At 35.1% G+C, this 22,476-nt stretch overlaps 1 protein-coding gene across 7 annotated transcripts in view; it reads left to right on the top strand.

The window, feature by feature from the left end:
- Positions 1 to 22,476, top strand: part of LOC117212564 (ABC transporter G family member 22) — a 270,995-nt gene that overhangs the window by 242,989 nt on the left and 5,530 nt on the right. For all 7 annotated transcript variants that reach the window (XM_033457461.1, XM_033457460.1, XM_033457465.1 and 4 more), the window contains 6 exons: positions 5,383 to 5,483; positions 6,113 to 6,368; positions 7,493 to 7,663; positions 9,761 to 9,882; positions 15,734 to 15,941; positions 20,156 to 20,370. In XM_033457461.1, the coding sequence (XP_033313352.1) occupies positions 5,383 to 5,483; positions 6,113 to 6,368; positions 7,493 to 7,663; positions 9,761 to 9,882; positions 15,734 to 15,941; positions 20,156 to 20,370 (1,073 nt within the window). The remainder of the gene's footprint in view (positions 1 to 5,382; positions 5,484 to 6,112; positions 6,369 to 7,492; positions 7,664 to 9,760; positions 9,883 to 15,733; positions 15,942 to 20,155; positions 20,371 to 22,476) is intronic.

The raw sequence follows: 22,476 nt of genomic DNA, 5'->3' as shown, positions 1-22,476 counted from the left end.
TTAGGAATCGTTAAAAGGAGTAGGTAATCGGCAATTTTTCGTAGGATGAATTATAGATTTAGAATTTTGTCGAATTTCTTAATTTTACTTCTTGTTTATTTACTTTTTTTGTATAATGATTATTATAAACAAATTTACAAACGATATTTTGATGTCGAATTTTCGTGTTTGACCACCGTATTGAGGTTAGGAATCGTTAAAAGGAGTAGGTAATCGGCAATTTTTCGTAGGATGAATTATAGATTTAGAATTTTGTCGAATTTCTTAATTTTACTTCTTTGTTTGTTTTACTTTTTTGTATAATTATTATTATAAACAAATTTACAAACGATATTTTGATGTCGAATTTTCGTGTTTGACCACCGTATTGAGGTTAGGAATCGTTAAAAGGAGTAGGTAATCGGCAATTTTTCGTAGGATGAATTATAGATTTAGAATTTTGTCGAATTTCTTAATTTTACTTCTTTGTTTGTTTTACTTTTTGTATAATTATTATTATAAACGAATTTACAAATGATATTTTGATGTCGAATTTTCGTGTTTGACTATCGTTTTGAGGTTAGGAATTGTTAAAAGGAGTAGGTAATCGGCAATTTTTCGTAGGATGAATTATAGATTTAGAATTTTGTCGAATTTCTTAATTTTACTTCTTTATTTGTTTTACTTTTTTGTATAATGATTATTATAAACAAATTTACAAACGATATTTTGATGTCGAATTTTCGTGTTTGACTGTCGTTTTGAGGTTAGGAATCGTTAAAAGGAGTAGGTAATTGGCAATTTTTCGTAGGATGAATTATAGATTTAGAATTTTGTCAAATTTCTTAATTTTACTTCTTTGTTTGTTTTACTTTTTTGTATAATGATTATTATAAACAAATTTACAAACGATATTTTGATGTCGGATTTTCGAGTTCGACCATTATTTTGAGGTTAGGAAAGCATACTATTTCACTTGATTAATGGCAAAACTATCAGAACGGTTAAAATTCGTAATTTTATAGATTTAGGATTTTGTTGAATTTCCCGGTTTCCTTCTTTGACTTTTTATTCGATCGTTTGAATGTGATCGTTATAAGTGCACTTGTAAGTGCGCGATACATTTATATCTAGCTTTTGTATTTGATAATAATTTTAAGGTTAACAAACTATGAGATCTTAAAGTTACATTGTACTCGATTAATGCTAAGAGTATCAGAAAAATGTTCTCAAATTTGCTGACTAAATTCAGGTTCAAGTAATTCAGATTAAGAAAACATATTATATACTTTACAACTTTCATGATAAAGGAAAATGAAAATTGAAGTCAATCAACTCCTGATATTTCGTTAATTTCCTTTTTAATTTCATTGTTTGATCCAATTTTATGATACACGTTTTATTTTAACTTTTTATGTCTCACGATTTTATAATTATAAATAAAAACGAAATATTTTGAAAGAAAATACGTAAAAGGATATAAAGGAAAACATGGATTTTATATGTGGGTCGAAAGGGGAATTTTATTTGTTATTACAATGTTGTAACAATGAGGTCAGATTACGTGGCAACCACGGTATATTTTCCTTTGATGCATTGTTAATGTCTTTAATATCGAATGAAAATAACACCGTTACCGCTGCTACTATTTTTTAATTAAATTTGAAATTCCTCACTCCAGAGAAAATGACTGTATATTTAACTGAATTATAATTTGCGCGTACCTATCTACATGCTGAGAAAGATAAAAACAGAATAGTTATTTGCTGCAATCGTATCCTTATGCAATTAAACATTTCGCAACAATTTTTACCCTCCCGAATTTTTATCAAGCGCCAACATTTACGTAACAAGGACAAAGTAAAAAATACCGTAACCACACACGCAACATGTTTAATTATACAATGTTATAACATATCCAATTACGTAAATCAATTCGTTGCAACGTCGACTGTACTTCAACCCCAACCAAACGCTACCAACATAAATCAAAATTTTACCATCAATTATATCGATCGATTACAAGAATCACGATTGCTATAGTTTACGCAATAATTAATGTTAATATAAAAATATTCACTCACCTTAGATTTTCTTTTACATAATCACTCTACTATGAACTAACATGTTTTCAAATTCTATCTTCAGATACAATGTTACTGTTCAATTTTATCTTGATCGAATCGCTTAAGATTTATATAAAATCGAATATTATATGTTATATTCCTTCTACACACGTGCTAATTTGTAACCAAACATATCTTTGCAGTGAATATCTTACATTTTCAGCATGTTTCCTTATACATTTCCAGATCGTAACGTCATATACATTTCTTTATATCTTTCTTTTCATTTCCTGATTTCTTTATACATTTCCAGATCACAACAGTCGTAACGTGTCACGTTATAGTCATAATACAATTTCAATAGGTTTTTTCAGACAACACGTACCACATATACGTAAAAGTTTTCATATACGAGTATTCGAATATCTTTGTAAATCACTTTGCGAAAAAGCACCAATTTCACACGATTTCTCGCATTTGTTTCCACGGAGATCAAAGCGTCTGCGCGGGCTCGCGAAACTGGGACGATCTCTCGCGTCGCAGCCGTGTAAATTCGCCATAATTTGTTTATGGACGCTGAACGAGGAGTCGGTGGCGATTTATGACTTCCAGAGGTAAGAAACGGGCCATCAGCAACGTAGTTGGTCGCGTTGCCATCGCTGGTCGCCATCGTTGCTCGCCATCGTCCTCCTCATCGTCGTTCGGTCCTATGATTTTGATCGACGATTTCCGCGATCGTAATTCATTCATCCCTTCTCGTAAAGACTCGCGAAATCGTTTGTTATCGCGACGCGTTACAGCTCGCTGAATCACGATCGTTTCTGCCAGCATCGATCGTTTATCCCGATTCCTCGAAACGCTTTGAAGTCCAACCAAGATTAACTTAAAGCCACGTTTCGATGAAAGTTGCTTCCTTCAAACTACGTTTGACCTGATTTGACTCCGGTTGAATTTAATAGCATTGTGAACGTATATTCGTACGAGATCGAGAAAGACATATTTATTTATATGAAGAAGTTATTACGTAATAAAGTAACCGTTAACGTTTCGCAAATTATGAAATCGTTTGGCATCTGGTTCTTCGATTATGAAATCTCGTGGAAGATTAACTTCTTGATTAATTAATGCTTCGGATCGATAGACATCGATATTTTCTTTTTTCTTTCGAACGGAATCTTCTTGGTACAGAAATACCAATTAATATTCCTGATGCTATTTTGTAAAATTCTCTGAAATTCCTTTGTTCGTCTTATCGACAATTTTTCTCGCAGAAAATAGATCAACACTGTTCGTCGATAAAAAGCTAAAAACAGAGTTAAAAATGCAGTTTAGGAAATTAAAGATAGAAATAATCGACGTTGAACGTTAAACGAGAAAAGATGAGTGAAACTTGAAACGAAAAGAATCGAACGTGGGTTAATTCCTGTTGTATTAAAAAAAAAAAAAAAAAAACGCAAAAGAAATACATCAAGCGTCATATTTGTTTCATTCTAAATTATTTTCTGAATCAACGAAAAAGTGAAAGGTAATAAAAAGTGATCAGAAAACTTGAATAACGTTTTTATTGGGCAGCAGCCAGTAAAAACCCATTTTTCTCTGTTAATTTTTTGTTTGATTTTTTCACTTTATTTCGTTACGATGGGGATATCCGTTTGACCGATGTGTTTCATCATTGATGAGCAACCTAACAATTTTTTTCATTTAATTGGATAGGGAATAAATTCGAATTGAATTTTTTTTTTTTATTTCTGCTTTTGCAGCAACGCTACAGGTTTGTCGCGTTCGTAATCCAATTTGGAATCGTTTTCAGGACCAGACGAAACGATTTTATATTTCAATCGAGGAAGGACCGATGGAACGAGAATTTTCATTCGTTTCCTTTTTTGGTCGTTGATCCGAAATTTACCTTCATATCGAGTTTCGATAATTTTCGCGACGAGAAAAATGAATACAGTAATAGTAGCGGAAGCGTTGCAGCGAACGAAATGGGATTTGATTGTTGATCGATTTTAATTGTTAACCCGGGACGAGTTTGAGAGTTATGAAAGGAAATGAAGTAATTAGGAAATTGTATAAGTAAATTGAACACAGTGACGTTTTTCCACTGTTTCCATAGCAATGAATTTCGTTCCTTTTATTGTTAATCACAGCCATGGTCATTGTATATTTTGTTATTGTATTATATATATATATATATATATATATATATATCGTATTATTATATATTATAGATTTTATCGTACATTTTAACTGTACCACTTGTAAATGAAAATACGTCAAACTTTTATATAAATTTATATTATATTATTTTTAAATATTATATATATATCGTATTATTATGCATTATAGATTTTATTGTACATTTTGACCTGTAAATGGAAATACGTAAAACCTTTTCGAACACATTTCTGTTATTTGCGAAAAAAGCTATTGGAATTATTTCAATAAATTGATTTAACAACTACTTTTCATAAAAATGTAAAGACCAGTTGAAAGTAAGGAGCAATTATTTACAAAGCAAAATGAATTTCCAGCACTACACACAAGCGTGGATATTTTACTAAAAAAGCTCCTTGGAGTATTTAACAATTTTAATTCGAAGAATCACTACAAACTTTATTTTCCTCTTTAGAAATAAATCGCTCAGTTTTGCGTTACCTACGTCACAAAGAACATTTCAAAATACAGAAACCAACCTCACCTCTCCTCCATTCAATTTCCCTCCGGTTCTACCAACATCCACTCTACTATTCATACATCTTACCTTCTCCGGTTTAATATGCCTCTACTACATGAACGATTCAGCAGTCGGGTTGACCGACTCCGCAAATTGAAATGTGTAGGGAAGTAGCGATGTTACACACATTACGTTTTACAGTTACCTTGAAATTGGCTATCATTCGTGTCATCTTTTCGCTGTAAACCAGCATACAAAAGTAAATTATTTTTTTAAGAATTAATCACTTGCGTTTATGTAACGAAACTTGACAAATTACCAAACAGCGAAGGATCAGTTTGGCTTGTAAAAAAAAATTCAACAAAGTTCGAAGACACCGTGTGCAGAGGAGATTAAGTTCGCGGAATATGTATCACGCGTCTTGCATCCCAATTACGTATTTTGAGCGGCGTATTTTTAACCACGGCGCCCATCATCATCGTGTCTTTCCGCGTGAATTAAGGTATCCAGCTTAGTCGCCGGAACATCGAGGATACATCCGCCAATTAGTGTTAATTAATTACCAACGCGAGATAATGGCGAGCCAAAAGGTTCGCCCTGTTATATAGACAGCCGTGTAACTGCGTTCTTCATTTTTATTTTTCGCTTTCTGTTCTTTAGTTATCGGGGATTATACGAAACGAGGACTGTCCGGCGGCGAGAAGAAGAGGACGAGCATAGCCTGCGAACTTCTCACCAATCCCTCGCTCATGTTGCTCGACGTAAGCTTCTTAATGTTGCTGATAATAGAAAGGAATGAGGATTTTCTATGTAGCTTCTTTAGAATTCTTTACTTTTTGTTCATTTCCGTTGAAACGATTTATTAGTAACAATCTTCTTTAAAAATACTTTAGTGGTGGTAATTTCCTGTAGAATTTTCCTCGGCATCAGTATTCCACAAGATTTCGTATTTTTCTCTGCTTTAGAAGCTTTATTATCATTGGAGTGTGCTCGATTAGTTTTGAAATATTCTATTGTTACAGTGTGGCATATTTTTGAAATTATTGAAAATAGATTATCTCGAGCAAGTTATTTTACAAAATTCCATATTCCTAAAATATTCAAAGATCGCATATTTCTTAGGATTCTTAAATAAACTTCAAAGCCAGAAATTATCTAGAAAATTTCGAAATATCTCACAATTAAAAACTGCTATATTATATATTCCTCAATTACTTCTGCCAGTAATTAGAATTTAATTTCGACGACAAAAGTAGTCAAAATTCTAAAGGAACAACGCTTTGCTAGAAAGGATAAAAATAAAAAGAATAACGATTCTGAAGATCCTTGACCTCCATACCATTACACGATACAAGTAGAAAGTAAAATAATTAATAATACGATTATCCAGGAACCAACGAGCGGACTGGACTCGCATTCGGCACAAGGACTGATTTCACGATTGAAGAAATACGCTGAACAAGAAGGCAAGAGCATCGTGGTAACAGTGCATCAGCCCAGTTCCAGGATGTTCCACAGTTTCAGCAAGATCCTGCTGTTGAGTCATGGCCAGGTGGCATATTATGGCCCTACAACGAATATTGGCAGGTTCTTCTCTACGATTGGACTCACGCTACTGCCACACTATAACCCTGCCGATTTTATACGTGAGTACTTCTTGTTAATAAAAGAACAAACGATGAAATAACATGTTATGATCGTGCAAATACGTATAAAATTATCGTGCATTATTAAAGTGAGGTAAACATCGTTCTGATAAGATACAAGGAAGTAAAAAGTAACTTATACGTTGCTTTGATAAAATACAACAGTATATTAGAGTAATAAATACTTCGTAGAAGTTCATTATACAAACCAGAGAGACGAAAGAATAATTTCATAAACTTAGACTTAGAAATATTAAAACTGAATATTATGGAATTAATAAAATCACGTAACGGAACAGAATATTAATTCCTAAGCAAACTAAGAATAAGAGCCTTCTGTTTAAATGAATAGACTTATAAACATGATTGGAATATAGAAGCAGAAAATAAGAAAAATCACCGTACACGTTAAAAGAAGGTCGCGATAGGCGATAAGTTACTATTGATGTTATTATTATACCAATTCCTAAATCCTATACATTATTTTTTCTCTAACCCGACTGAAATAAATTTAACTTCTTATCGAACGAATTATCAAGACCAAGGAAAGGTAATTATTTAAAGGTAATTAATTCATCAAAGGATTATTTATTCCGGAATATATTTATTCATAAAAATATCTACCGTATCCTTCAGATTCATCTTCGAATTAAAGAAAAATTCTGTGACGAGACTAATGTCTTATTTAATACCATATCTTAACATCTTTAACTCGATATAAATATTCAATATTTAAACTCAAAATCAATGGCCACTCTATTCGCTTAGAGAAAAATTCTGCCAAGAGGTAATGTCATATTTGAAATCTAAACCCAATATGAATATTCAATTACTAACGCCAAACCTGGCAATTCTGATCACCCAGAAGGAAATTGTTAATATCTAACGTCTTTAACCCGACATAAATATTCAATATCTAGTCCAAAAGCAGCGGTTGCTGCAACCGCTCTAAACTTCCAGTCAAAGCAACCACTATCTCGTCATCCTCATGAAAATTCCCTTTACCGTACCAGCAAATCAGGTCGTGCAATTACCCAAGACAGTCTTAACTCGCTAATAACAATTAAAGTTAAGCGTTTCGTGCTTATGTCCAATTTCAATGTTCCATTTTCGATTGTTAACAGTGGAGCAAATAAAGGGGCCAGAAGAGGTTCGCGAGCGCATCGTGGCCGCGGCGAGGAACACGAGACAGGGACCTGACTGCCCGCCAGAACTTCGTCCGGAGTACAATCCAAGCCAGCATCCGCTTTGCGACCATCTGATCCATTATCACGAACACCACATCAGCCACAACGGTATTGCATAGTGCACGACCGGTCCATGGTGTCGGCTGTATGCACGCCTAGGGACTATCGCGGATATATCGAGCTAGAATAGTTGCGGTTCCGGTTCAGCCGCTTAAAACTCGAAGATCGTGTTCACCGGTGGCTCCGGCCGGTGTTTGTGGGTCAACGTGTCTGCGAGATTCGATCGATTTTTCGAGCCGATGCTTGCCACGGGATAAGGATTTAAGTATTCAAGAGGATTTTTAATTGTTTGCGATTTTAAGGGTATAGAGGAATGAAATATTGTTTCCTTCTGTTGTCAAATAGATTGTATTTCCTTTGGAATTTCTAAGGAGATGAATATATATGGTTTTATATTGTCTTTGGTTTCAAATAGTTTTGTTTTATATTGCGTTTGGCTGGAAATTGTAGTTTTATATTTCGGAGAAAAGAGACTTGTAAGGAGATGAATATTGTGTTTGGTTTCAAATAGTTTTGTTTTATATTGCGTTTGACTGGAAATTGTAGTTTTATATTTCGAAGGAAGGAAACTTGTAAGGAGATGAATATTAAGATGTTATGAAACGTTTGGCCCAAAATTTAGAAGGTTTCTTCCATTCAAAGAGCTCGCTTAAAGAATTACAATATAAAGGAATAAATATACAGCCCTTAAGAAACTGCTAGAACCTCGAATGCTAATCTTCAAATACTCCTAGTATTAAAGCATGTACCAAAAATAAAAAATGATCTTTCAATATATACGAACAATATGTTTCGCACGGAACAAGAAAATTCGGCGAAGTCACCGATAGATTGCGTACAAGATTTATACAAGATTATATTTTCTTGAACAGAATCGAAATGACACAATTTATTTCGCTTACTGAATACAAATATTTTTGATTCTTTATATACGCACATTTGTACAGAATATACATTCTGTACATTTGTACAGTTTAAACTGCATAAACGATCACAGTGTAACTATCAACAAATCTGCAGACACGTGACCTACCACGATATCTTAATTCTATCCAAATTCAATCGAGTATAAACGCGGTTGGATCTCGCGGGAGGATTATTTTCCAGGTCTATTCATCGTTGAACAAACGTACGTTCGTAAGAATCGTTCGATTGGACGATGAATGCGGATCATTGTAGTCAGTAATCATTCTTCGAGATACGGGTATCTCGCTCGGCCGAATATTTCCTCCGGCGTCGATTGATTAACGGTTTATAAATGGACTGTCTAGCAATAACACGGGGATTTTTCGCGGCGGAGAAGTATGTCGGGCCGAGGGGATGATTCTTTCGTTTCCCCCTTCGCGAGCAATCAAAGGTCGAACGATCGCCTAAAGGAACACTGCGAGTCGAGAGAAAACTGATCGATTCGACTCGCCAATAATAATTGTTCGACGTTTCTGATCTCTCTATTTTGTAGTTTATGTGTATCGTGATCGTGATACGAAGAGAAATTGTAGAAATTTTTATAACTCTCTGGGTACTCAATTCGATCGAAATTGATTTATGTGAATATTCGAGTTTCACGATTTTAGTTCGTGTCAGTCTTTTAATTAGACCACTTTTTGATTAGAAAAATTTTAATTGACAGGACGAAGAGAAACCGTAGGAATTTGTATAACTCTTAACTTTTATAACTACGTTCGATCTTTCATTTGTACAATATTCGAGTTTTACGATCTTAGTGTAGTCTAATTTTTTCTTTGTTAATTGTTAAAAATGTTAAATCGCTCTTTCATCGGAGAAATCTTAAGATTAGTTAATTGAAGAGAAATTATAAGAATTTTGAAGGATTATCGATACATTCGATCTTTAATTTGCGTAGTACGTACTTGAATCTCGCTATTTTCATTTATATAACTGATTTGCTTATTCCAATGATCCCAATTTTATAACGAACACTTTCTTAGAACGTTGAAAATCTTTTTACTTGTTGAGATACGAGCAAGATTGAAATACCAAAATTTGAGTATTGCGTTAAGATTAAAATGTATTCTGTTTTGGATTTTTTGGTATTTTTCTCTTCTCGTGCCACGGTTTGAAATGACAAAGTTTGAAAAATGAACAAACCTTCTCTAGCCCTTTCATTGTGTCGATGATTTACAGTGAAAGAAGACGAAGGTCGTACGCTGTGGTTGGACACACAAAGCCATGCCAGCAGCAGTGCCAGTTCTGCGGACGACGACTATGCCTGGCAGTGGCCCACCAGTTTCTGGTCGCAATTTAAAGTGAGTACCACTTTGCAGACGTTTCCAGCGGTTAGGCGTTCAAACTGTGCTGCACTCAATGTTCATGCAACATGTGTGCAGTTTGTAGCGATAGTAGAGATATAGAAATTGGCGCCTTTGTCACGAGAAATCAATGAAATATAAGAGGAAAAAGGAAGGAGGAATTTTTCAAAGATTGACCGATTCTAATTTCTTAAATTTGTAACCACACTTGCAAGATATTATATTAATGATCTTAGATTAAATACAAATTGTTTGGCTCAAAAATAGGAAAAATATAATTCCATTTAAAAATTTATTTTATTTAAAAGATAATAAAAGAAGCAAATAGAGATACAGAATTCTTTTACAAAAAGTCTTAAGTCTTTGATATCAACATGTTCAAGATATTCAGATCCTACAGTTATATAGGAGAGAATATCGACAAATTTGAGATGTACGGTTGCTACAATTAATAGAAAACACTGATGTATTTAAGATGTACAAATTCTACAATTATCAGAAAACACAGATCTGTTAAACATCTACAAGCTTTACTTTCAGTAGGGGACATTAAGAATATTTAGAATTAGAAAAGAAACTATTAAAGAAATTATTAAAGAAGAAATAATTAAAAAAGAATAATTGTTTATGGTACGTCAAATATTATTAATATATCAAAGATTGAGAGGTTGAACAAAAATTCATTGAATATGCAAATCAATTTGATAATTCTCGATTACCTTTAAACACAAAATAATGTATTGTACTGTACAAAAACAACGAAGAACAAATCTGTACAGTATATACAAATGAAAAAAATGTTTTTGTTAAAAATTCTTATCTTTAACATTGACAGATACGTTCAAGATATTTGTACAGATAAATATTCCTATTACATTCTGTTATATCAGAGGTAATTTTCAATTAGAAAAGCTATAAAGGTTGAATAACTGAATGTGTAGAATGGCAAAGTTTATACAGTTCAGAAGGCCAAAGAGGCGTATCGTTAGGGAACGAAATGAACCGGACTCGGTTCCGTTATTTCCCGAGAAGAAGTGACGTCAGTTTAGCAATTGAAAACAGAATCGTCATGAGATCGTCCCGCATGATGCTCCGGTTCTCGTTAACTTTCTGATTTCACTTCCCTTGCCGCGTTGCGTTACAGCGTGCCATCTTGAATATTTCCCTTCCGTCCACGTAACCTTAACTCTCTAGTGCTATCTATGCAGCAGACGTACTATCAAAATTCAGCAAGAGGTCAGCTTCTTATACTCTTAAATGAAGAGAAGAATTTTATAGATTTCTTACTCTAAAAATACTTTGTAACACTTGCCTTCCAAACGAGACGTTTACTTTTAATATTGAATTGTTTATTGATATTGAATTATTAATAGCGATTCTCCTGTCAGATTTCTGATCGACGATTTTGATCATTACACTATGGAGAATATAATTTTCGATGAATGTCAGTGTCCAAGTACAAACTCGAACGCATATGAATATTTCCTTACAGAGAACATCTCTGTTTATAAATGCATGACAAATACGAAGGATCTTTATGCGTGAAATAAATTACAATAAATCTGAATTATCAATAAGGATAAGAGGGATAACACGAAGAAGGAGGAGAATACTCAGCGTGACAGAAACGAAAAATTACCAATCGATTCTAACACCTTGGAATTTTTACGTCCGCAATAAATGGTAATAAATCCGAACCAATGATTAAAGAATGACAGAAGCACTAGGAACAGACATTTTTATCGCGAAGTAAAAAAATGATTAAGAAATACCAATGCCTGCTACAAAAATGTTTACAAAGAAAGAAATAATGAAAATTAAAAAAAAAAAAATACATAGAAATTTTCGTCATAAGATCAAAAATCGTAGATACCAATAAATGCTACTCATATAAAGAGTGTTTATCCCTGGAATAAATCGCCGCACATAAATCTCGATAAACAACAATAAGAAAAGTGCAAACAATATACAAAAGAATTCTCGGAAGATTAAAAATAGCAAATACCAATGCCAGTGTCTCTAGTACGAAGAACGTTCATTGAAATGAAGTAGCGATAAGTGTCAATCGGAACAATAGTAAGGAGAATAGGGAGAGAAATTTTCTTGGTGAAATGAAAAATATCCGACGACATTCCACGAAGCGAACCGCCAACGTTGAGAATTATGTAGGGCAATAGCGTTGATTTCCTCGGAAACGCAACGCTCGGCTCGAATTGGCCTTAACGCAAGCAAAGAGAAGCGGTCGTCGTCGTCGTCGTCGTCGTCGTCGTCGTCGTCGTCGTCGTCGTCTGAAGGAGAGATCAAAAAGTTCGATTGCATTGCACGGTTAATAGAGCATGCAATAGCAATATGAAAATTTAGATGAGTGGCCTGGTATGCAGGGGATAATAGGGAGGCAAATGGAAATGACATCAGGATTCGAGTTTAATGCGAGCGTTAAATTCGTATCGCGAGTCCTCGACGTTTATCTGGCTATAGCTGTAACATAGTCGTTCCAGATAATATTCAAGGTGCTCCTGCTATTTCTTCCGTTTAATCTTCTGGCGCACTATCGTTCACCTATTACGCCTCATCCAATCATTTTTCAGATTGCCAACAATTTTCCGAACAATATGTTTCTTTGGATATCAAGGACTAAATGAGAATAATGAAAAAAAAAAAAGAAAAATATTGGAAGCGTGTGTGATCGAAGGAGCTGAAAATATACCATAGTTTTTAAATTGTTTATCGTAAATCGTGATATATGTTCGGAAAGGGAAGTACAAGTTTCGAAACAGGTTTCAGATAAGATACAAAGCTTCGGGGGATCGTCTTGAAAAGTGAAATATAATGACGCTTGTACGAATTGTAGTAGATAATAAATGATACAAACATAATGTAATAGTGTCAATATGATGCTCGTTTTCATCGATCTTATTGGTTATTTTATTTCGAATAAAGTTTTATTAAATTGTGTTGAACCACTTCGTTCGCTGAAACACCAAAATTGTACTTCGATAAAATTACGAAGAAATCTGTAAGCAACAACAGATTATCTATGTGATCAACTATTCTTCTGCAGAGTCTACATCTACTAAAATAGTTTTGCATCAAAATCACGAGGAAAATTACCCTAAACAAGCTTTTAAATTAGTCGTACAATCTAAACTTTACCAAATGTTTCAGGATAATATAAATCACACATTTCCATGGAAAGGAAATAAGAAGAGAATCTTAATAATTAACAAATTGAATTTTAACTTGAATTAATTATCTTAATAATAAATAAACAAGGAATCTCTCAGAACGAAAGTAATATTTACCAGACTATATTTGTTCGCTAGGAAAATCGATCAAAAATTCAACGATCAACAATCGCTGATCGAATCTCAATAGAAAAGAAAATCTTAACAAATTCAATCGATTATTTCACTTGACCTCGCTGAAACTCTAGACTATACCTTCTTACCAAATCTATAATCGAAAAGAAATTCATTCGCCTCGAAGAAATCTTCATCTTCCATAAAATTTCCCAACAAGCGTCTCGTCGATCAGAAAAGCTTGGATCGAACTTCAAATTACGTCTTCTCGTCAAAGTGACGGTCGAGAAGAAATTCGTTCGCCCTGAAGAAATCGAGCGATTCCCGAAGAAAGTGCGTGGGTGCCGTGAATTGGAAAAGCCGGAGATCTGGAAGCGAGACGAGCAAGAAGATAAAAGAAAGAGAATCGGCTCGCTAAAGAGGATCGAGCAACGCAGAAAAGAGAACTAGGTCGCGTTTACGCGATTCGCCATATCCGGATAATTACAACGACCGGTATGTCTGTTCGTTGTGGCGTGCTTTGTGCAAACGCATCTCGCCACTTGCATCACTTTTACCCGATTCAACTATTCTTCGCGCAGCTGTGTTTTCAGCTCGATTCACGATAGAGAAAGTCCCGCCCCTCTTTTTATATTCCGTGTCACTTGCGTGTTGAGATTGCGATGTTGAGATTTAGAAAACGTTTTACGATAAAGAGTGGAAAATGGAGGAAAATATTTCTTAAGAAAATTGATATCTTTTAACGAACTAATTTTTATGGCAAATAATCAATTGGAATGATATTACGTATAGCGTGAAACGATCTCGTGAGATTATTTTGTTTTTAGGTAGATGATATAAGCTGCGTTATATGTCATTTGGTTTGAAATGTATAAGAAATGTCGAGGTAGAAATTTCAGATATTTCTTTCTTTTTTTAATAATAACCCAATTTCATGGGAAGATTTTGTTTGTTATTATATTGGTATATTTTATATCACGTGTAACTTATGTTTAATTGTTCTGTCTTTATCGGATCGTCGATTAATAAAATCCAAAATTTCCAGGGGTTTCTGTCTCCTAATTAATCTTACAAAAAGAGATTTCACTAAAATTCAGTAAAATCCTAAATGCCCAAATATGTTTTTGTTTGCTTAGAAAACGCTGATTAAACTTTGAAACCGTTTTCAAAGGTTTATATTTTGTTTTACAATGTTTCAATATGAAAATAATATATATATATAGTAACTGTATGAAAAACACTGTCACTTGTGAAAAAATTTCATTATACGTGTTTCTCAACTATGAGAAAAGATTCAGTTTAAAATATAAATGTATCAGGTCGTGGCATAAATTGGCCTTGTCTTTAGACACGCGTATCTTGTAGCAAGCATAAAACAAGGCCGTATTTATTTTGCAACGCAATAAATCAACAAAATTCAGATATAATAGACAGCTAGATTACATTACAGATAATTTTAAGTTAGCCATTTGAATTTAAATGAAATTCAGCCTGACTAAGTATACAAGCGTACCGTACGTTGCTTAGATCGATGGCTGCGATCGATTTGCCTGTTAATTGAGTAATTAACGATAACGTGCTCGTCATATGGTGAAGTTGCTCGCGTACTATAGTTGTAATTTAAAGAGACCTTCGAAACCAGCATTGTGAAACTTTGCGTTCTATTTCCTCACGGCCGCTGATATAATTGAGCTGCACCAAAGAGGTGTAGCTGAGCAACCTTGCATTGTGACATTGTCGCGCACGGGGGCAGTGTTCATATCGTTCCGAGCACGTAGATTAATAACCAAGTTGTGTATCTGCATTTCAGTCGTCCAACTCCTTCAATTTTTATGACAGTACCTCCATCAGCCTCTGATTAATTACGTATTCTTGGAACCTATCAAAAAGTCAGTTTCTTCGTACATGTTCGCAATTTGAAAGAAATTTCTCGTAATGATCGAGTCGTGGCCATTGTTGGTTTAATTTTATGCTCAAGTTTGCTATTTTTACGCGTTGCACGATGTTGCAAGGATGACGGTAAAGTAATTTTATTTTACGATTTTTGGTAAAGTATAAACAGAATTCCTTCATAGTAATACGCACACGCACACGCACACACGCACGTGCGAAATTTTAATCGATTCATTCGATACTTGAAATATAAAAAAATTGAAAGAATTTGTCAAGTTATGATAAATTTCTATTCGCGTTGCATTATTCTAATTTCCGTACTTATAAAGTAGTTGATATAAGTGTAAATTAAAGTGTAAAAATAAGTGTAAATGAAGGTAACAGTAGTTGTAATATAATAAAGTAATTTATGAAGGTGTCATATTTAAAAAAAAAATTCTCAACTTTTCTATTACATAGAGTTCCACTGGATTTTAAATAAAATTTCTATTACTATGAACATTCATTTCGAAGTAACATAGAATTCACTGGTTTACATATTCTCAAAACTTGTTACATTCGAATACAAGCAAAAAATATATAATTCTCTAGATACAAGATGAAACATGTGTCAGATATACATATACGTAACGCAAGATTATGATTGATGATTTCAGGTATTATCAGAAAGAAACTTTCAAGAGGCACGGCCACGAATGCTGTCTCGTCTGAATTGGCTGCAAACGATAGCTCTCGGCTTACTCGCTGGACTGTTGTGGCTAGGGCTTCCCAGAACAGAAGCGGCACTTCATGATATCCAAGGCTGGATGTTCTTCAGCACCACGTACTGGATGCTCTTCGCGCACTTTGGTGCACTCTCCAGTTGTAAGTCTTTCATTCTCCTTCTATATTTACTTGTCCAATTTTAGCAATTTAGCGCACCACGGTTTTAAGAAATTTAATCCAATTTAACGAAGAAGTATAACTCATCGGAAAATACGAAATATTCGCGCGATTTTTATTTTACAGCAGAAAGTATTTACAGATTATTCAGCAATTATACCTAGTATCGTTGTAAATTTCCGATATACGACATTCTGATTTGTTGTTTATATTCTCATTGTCCTTTGTATCTTCGATTTGTCTACTTGTATCCTCAGTTTGTTCGTACGTTTACTCATTCTCACCTTATTTGTTTATCTACACAGTCTGTGCATGTATAATTCCTACAGATTTTTCAAGCAGCAAAAACTCCTAATTTCTTCGAGTTTCTGGCCAACGGATACCAACGTTCTTACAATGTATAAATAAGCAAACTGGCGATAAATTAATTGGAAAAATCCAAGCTATTTGAAGTACAAGCTTCAGATAAGTAATAGGAGAAAAATTTGCAGAGAAAGAACACTCGAGCGTCGAATTGAATTTTCTAATTGCTGGCAGACAAAAAAGCAAGTACTACAACTTATCAACTAATTCTACCACGTCTTACGAACTCTTTAATTTTCACTACACGTTAGAACCTACTAACCAACTCGAACTTCTCTACAAATACTTGCAGAAGTTTCGACCCAAGTCTGTCAACAACTCCTTAATTTCTCCCTTGCCTATCCCCAAGAGTTTTCTCTTGGAAATTTCCTGCCATCCAATCAACTAGTCGAAAAACGTTCCTGAACATTTACGAAAGGAAGGAGAAGTAACACGACGATCGAAGCTCGACGATGGAAAGTTCTCAGGTGGTGATGGACAAGTGGAGGCAGTTGCGCAACAACGCGGAGAGTCTCAGATATGAGGTAGATTGGTTAATTGAGCGGCGACGACGTGACGCTCTGAATCGGCCATTCAGTCGAACGCACGTTTTTTTTTATTGCAAAGAATTGCAAAGGACCAGAGGAACGGTCAATCAAGACGTTAGTATGTAGGTCGTGCCGTGACCCACTTATCATCCGGCACGGCAATTGAGACCCTTTTGTCGTACCCGGTACCAAAGCTCGAAACGGCCGTGACGAATTTCAGACGGTCAGCCTGTCTTTGAAACGGCATAGAAATTTTCTACTAGAAGAAACCGTGATGGTCGTAACGAAACTCTCTGTCTTTGTTGAAGCTTTCAATCCCTTAACCCTCAACCGTCCCTCAAAATCGCGTCTTTACGCGAGTCCCTCGGTGTCGATTCGACACAATGGTGAAAAAGTGCGTGAAACGGAGAGGTAATTAATTAATTTTGAAGATTATTTTATCGGGATTCCTTCGCATATTCGTCGCAAAGAATATAGAAAGAGAATTGGATTGAAAAGGTTCCGGACAAATTGTTCTATAAAAGGCAGAATATTATAATCTTTGGCGGGAAAAGTGTGTCAAACTTGACACGAGGGACGGATGAGGGTTAAATAATCGGCTGTTGGAACACTTCATCCTTATCGTTAGCTAATTGCCGGCTAATCGTTATCACAAAACTTTGGGATGAGTCGCTTAATCTTAGAGCACTTAAACTTTTATTCTGACTTTTTCGTAGATCATTAACATTTATCTGTTGTAAGATGTCCCGTTTCAAGTATGCGATTGAAACATATTTTTCAAGCAGAATTTGTCTTATTCCGAGGGGAATATCTCGTAATGGTTACGAATCTTGTCTAGATGGGCCTCTGATATTTTAAGACGACCCTTGCTCTTTCTTTTTCAATGGAACTATATGTTTTCACTTAGGTAGTCGTGTAACAATTTTATCAACCTATAATATGGTGGTCTTCCAAAGTTGTTCGAGGTCATTTATTATTATAGTCGAAATAATGTAAGTTCTGTTTGAAATATTTTTTTAATAACAAATAGTGCAAAACTACAATGATAACAACAGTACCAACAATAATGATAACAGATATATTGACAACGATAATATTGAATAACAATAGGGAGATAATTGCATGTAAAATTTCAAATGGGACATGTAGAATGGATATTCTTTTCAGACAAATTTGTATCTGGTGAACAGAGGTTCAGATAATATATATAAATATGAATATATATTATACCGAAGTACTTTTCATTGCTCTACAAAGAGACAAGGATTGACCAGGATCATTGTTATTATCAGTCCTTCAATTTATTCGATTCGTTGCACATTTTTATTTTTCTGCCAAAAAGTTCCATCGCAGTTGAGGATTCGCAAAAGCGACGTGACCCTTCTACGTTGGAAAATCTACAGTAAATGGAAGTAGAAAATATTGGGCAGATATCGCTGAACAATACTAGAAAACGTGGTTAAGTCAAAATTGTCCGAAGGCAAGTTTGCTAAAGTTCTTTTATCGTTGAATATTGTCGTCCGCATTGGTATCTATCTGATCTGGAGGGAAGTCGAGTGTTTTCTCGTGTTCATGGCGAGGAGAGACCAATGTTCAATGGTCGTTTCGAATGTACAGAGTGCAAAACTAAAAAGACTGGAGAGAAACTTTGGTACTTTTGGTGTCAGAGCTTCCACAGAAATTTGTATAGATAGTACGACACGAATGACTAAGATACTTATTTAATAAGTTATCGTTTAACCAAAAAATAAATATTAAAACCACCAAAAGAAGAGAAATGTATTTCTATTATAGTGGTCAATAGAAAACAATTTTTCTCAGAAAGAAAAAATGATTCTAGGAGAGTTAAGTTATAAAGTACAATGAAAAATGTAAGAAAAACATACGAAAAACTATGCTATCCTCGCAAAAGCTTAGAAAGAGAGGAAACATGAGAAATACTAAATTCTACATAAATAGTCCAAGATATCCACAAAAAGGACCAAACTTACAAGAGATTTTCTTCAAATGAAAGAATATCGTAGAAGCCGCTCTTTCTACTTTATATTTAACGAAAAGAAAGAGGCCAATCCATCGTCAAAGAAACTCGTTTCTTCAGGAATGCCAAAATTTTGCACCAAAAGGCAAAGACTAAGTAAGTTGAAGGCACCGAATTTCGACTTTGCAGCCAGAAGCTCGTGATTATAGTAAGGGTATACATACTAAAGCATAAGAGACGTAGAAAAGAGTAAGAAACGAGAAAGGAAGCTGAATAGCCAAGAGATGGAAGAGGTTCGAATGGAGAGGGAATCAAAGAGGATGCTAAAATCGGTTTTACAGCTCGCTGCGAGCCAGCATCCCTTTTTCGAGTTTGCTTTCATCGTCTGCTTGTAGCCATTTCACTTTCTACTCGAGGATGAGGGACGATGACTGTAAAATGGCAAACTCGTGCGACTAGACATCGCTGCTGGCTCTATGATAAAGTTGTGCGCCTCCTAAAATAATCACGGAACTACTAACTTTTCCATTTTATCATTTACTATCCTTTGTTCACAAGAATTTCTCGTTTGGATTCCGTCGCCACGTTGTATATCTGTTGTTAACGGTTTGTTACTCTGAAAAGGAATTCTCTGCTATGTTTCAATTGTATAAAACGTTGTTTGTGAGTTGGTAGGATTCTGCTAATTGCGGGAACTTGAACTTGGAGCTGTAGCGTTTATGGTCTTTACAGATTTAAAAGGAAAATAAAGAAACAATAATAGTATACCGAATTAGTTAAATTACGATTATACTTCTCTCTTGTAAGGGTTCTTACGACTAAAACAAACGATTCTAGTATTTGTAACTCCTTACGACGTATTCCACGTGAGATTGATATAGGAATACTTTCCCACTTCAAATAAATTCTCATTCCAAATACGTCGAAACCGTACAGTAAAAATTTGTTAGTAAATATGCCGAGCAAAGCTTCTTCATGGAACGTTTCGTTCGCGAGGAAATTAAATTTGAAACTTTGTTTAGATAGGTCTGCACGTATCGGACTGATTCTTGATTGAACATGTTGAAACTCTATACTCTCGAAAGCAGGGCCCCAATTGGAACAATTTTATTCCACGTTTTTCACTTACTCTCGCATGCAGGACAATCTCCTGCTAATTGTTCGTTCATACCCAGTACGGAATTAACCGAGTTGGCGTGCGCTAAACAAATTTCCAAATTCTGTTCTATCCAGAACGAAGCACGCAATGTGTGACAATTTGTATCGTAATTATCGAAACACTGTATACAGATACACGTGAATAAATGGCGAATGAAATTCTGTTTCAGTTCCTCCAGAACGCGAGGTGATCAACAAGGAGCGACTGTCAGGATCGTATCGGCTCTCGGCCTATTACTTGGCGAAGATGGTCGGCGAGCTGCCGCTTACGATTACGTTGCCCGCGGTCTACCATATCATTAGTTACCCGATGTTGGGCTTCCACAATCCGGCAGTTTTCGTCACCCTGCTGGCGTTCCTCTTACTCAACACCGTCGTCGCGCAGGTAGGATCCTTTTTCATCTTTTTCGCTCATTTTCTCTCAGTCGGGAAGTTTACTCATAAACGGACTGCGGACTTTGTCGCGTTTGTAGGAAATTCCAAAGTGGAAAATTACACAGAACGCGCGTAATATGAACAAATATTTATAATATATATATACAGGGTGGTTGGGAGTTGCTCATATCATCCTGTATCTTCTTTCTAATATATATACAGGGTGGTTGGTAACTGGTGGTACAAGCGGAAAGGGGGCGATTCTACGCAAAAAAAGAAGTCGAAAATATAGAATAAAAATTGTTCGTTCGAGGCTTTGTTTTCGAGAAAATCGACTCTGAATTTTCGCTCGGTACGCGTGCACCTTATCGCGTCTCGTTATAACGGATCTCACTGTAGATCGTTGTCTCGATGGAAAAATTAAAAAAAAAAATTTTTATTCTATATTTTCGACTTCTTTTTCGCGTAAAATCACCCCCTTTTCGCTTGTACCACCAGTTACCAATCACCCTGTATATATATTAGAAAGAAGATACAGGATGATATGAGCAATTTGAGATACAGATTTACATAGATAGATATTAATTTGGATTATAAGGATTGTACGTATTAACGAGTTCAGTACTTATTGTACGTATAGCTAACAGAGTCGAACTATGATTATTTTTATGATTTATTTATTACGTATGTGTTTTCGTTTACGAGGAAGCTTGTGTCTTCTGGTTCTGATTCAGCGTGCATTTTATGACTATTCTTACATCTTGTAGCTTGAATGGCAGTCTAGGCGGAAATAGAGAGCTCTATTAATTCTATATATTTATTGAATAAACTGAGACAAGTCTCGTTAGTGTACATAAGTATTGCAGTGAGTGTAAGCTGCAAGAACCGCAGGCAAAGGAGCTGTATCCTAAAGACTTGCAGATGATTGGCAACAGAATTTCTAAAGGAATTAACGTCGCATAGGAAAATATGCAAAGCAGTACATATGTGCGGTTTAGCGGATCAAAAATTAGAAAAGACCAGATGTACAGCGATGCGTGAGAAAAAGTTGCTGAAGATCTAAATGGTCTCATAAGAGCGTAAAAATGAATCAACTGAAGAAGCCGTGGCCAACAAGTCGTGATAATACCGTTAACCGGCTTGAATAGGAAAAGCAGATCCGCTAAAGTCCTTGGGGGTTCAAGCGGTTCAAGGCTAAGCTGACTCATGATCTGATTGTAATTATGATCCGCAAAAGCCATTCCATGACCCGACTTAAAGGTCACGTATCTTAGCGAGTTATGCTGTATCCTCTCTATTAATCGTACGTGTTTAGCTTGATTTGGCGACCAAATTGCCGATGCATACCCCAACCACGGTCTAACAAGCGAGCAATGTAACAGCTTGATAGCGAGGGGAGGACTGAAATTTCAAGCACAGCGCTTTATAAATCCTAATATTAATATTTTCTTTTTAAGCGATGAATAGCGGACGCTTAACTCACGAATCTCTGATACTTGAGACAGAGCCACGTTGTCGAGTTTATACTCTTACACAATCGCGCATAGTCGTCGAGATGACCTTGTTAAATGGAATTTAGTAAAATTTAGCCACACTCCGTTGATTTTGCATGAAAAAGTGGCGAAGATCGATTTGCTATAGGATACAATCATCGGCAAAGTGTTTTTAAAGATTTCAAGATCGTCGGCGAATGGCAAACACCAGCTATGCTGGGGATTACCCTAACTGTGTCATTAATAAAGTTAAATAGGATCTAAATGGGACCTTTGGAAATCTCTTGTACAAAATATACGAAATATGCAAAAGTATAGTAGTTTATACAATACTTGGTAGGAAAGCAATTTTCTATCGGGGTTCCATTTTTTAATTATATTCTCAAGAGTATGAATTTGAATAAAAATGCGTAGTCTATTCGTAAGATTGGCGAAACAAACAATTTTCTCGTATATTTTCTATCAGTCAGAAGCTTGCCCGTATAAAATCAGTGAGACATTCGAGAAACATTAAATCTCGATTAGCAAGATACGATCCAAGGATATCTACGTCTTTTTATTTGAAGTTTAACGTAATAGCGTTTGGCTCGCGTTGATCGTGTATCTACAGGCGAATTTACATG

Source organism: Bombus bifarius, unplaced genomic scaffold, assembly GCF_011952205.1.
Source record: "Bombus bifarius isolate JDL3187 unplaced genomic scaffold, Bbif_JDL3187 scf7180000008321, whole genome shotgun sequence".
NCBI lineage: Eukaryota > Metazoa > Arthropoda > Insecta > Hymenoptera > Apidae > Bombus > Bombus bifarius.
This window is presented reverse-complemented; position numbering and strand designations above follow the sequence as displayed.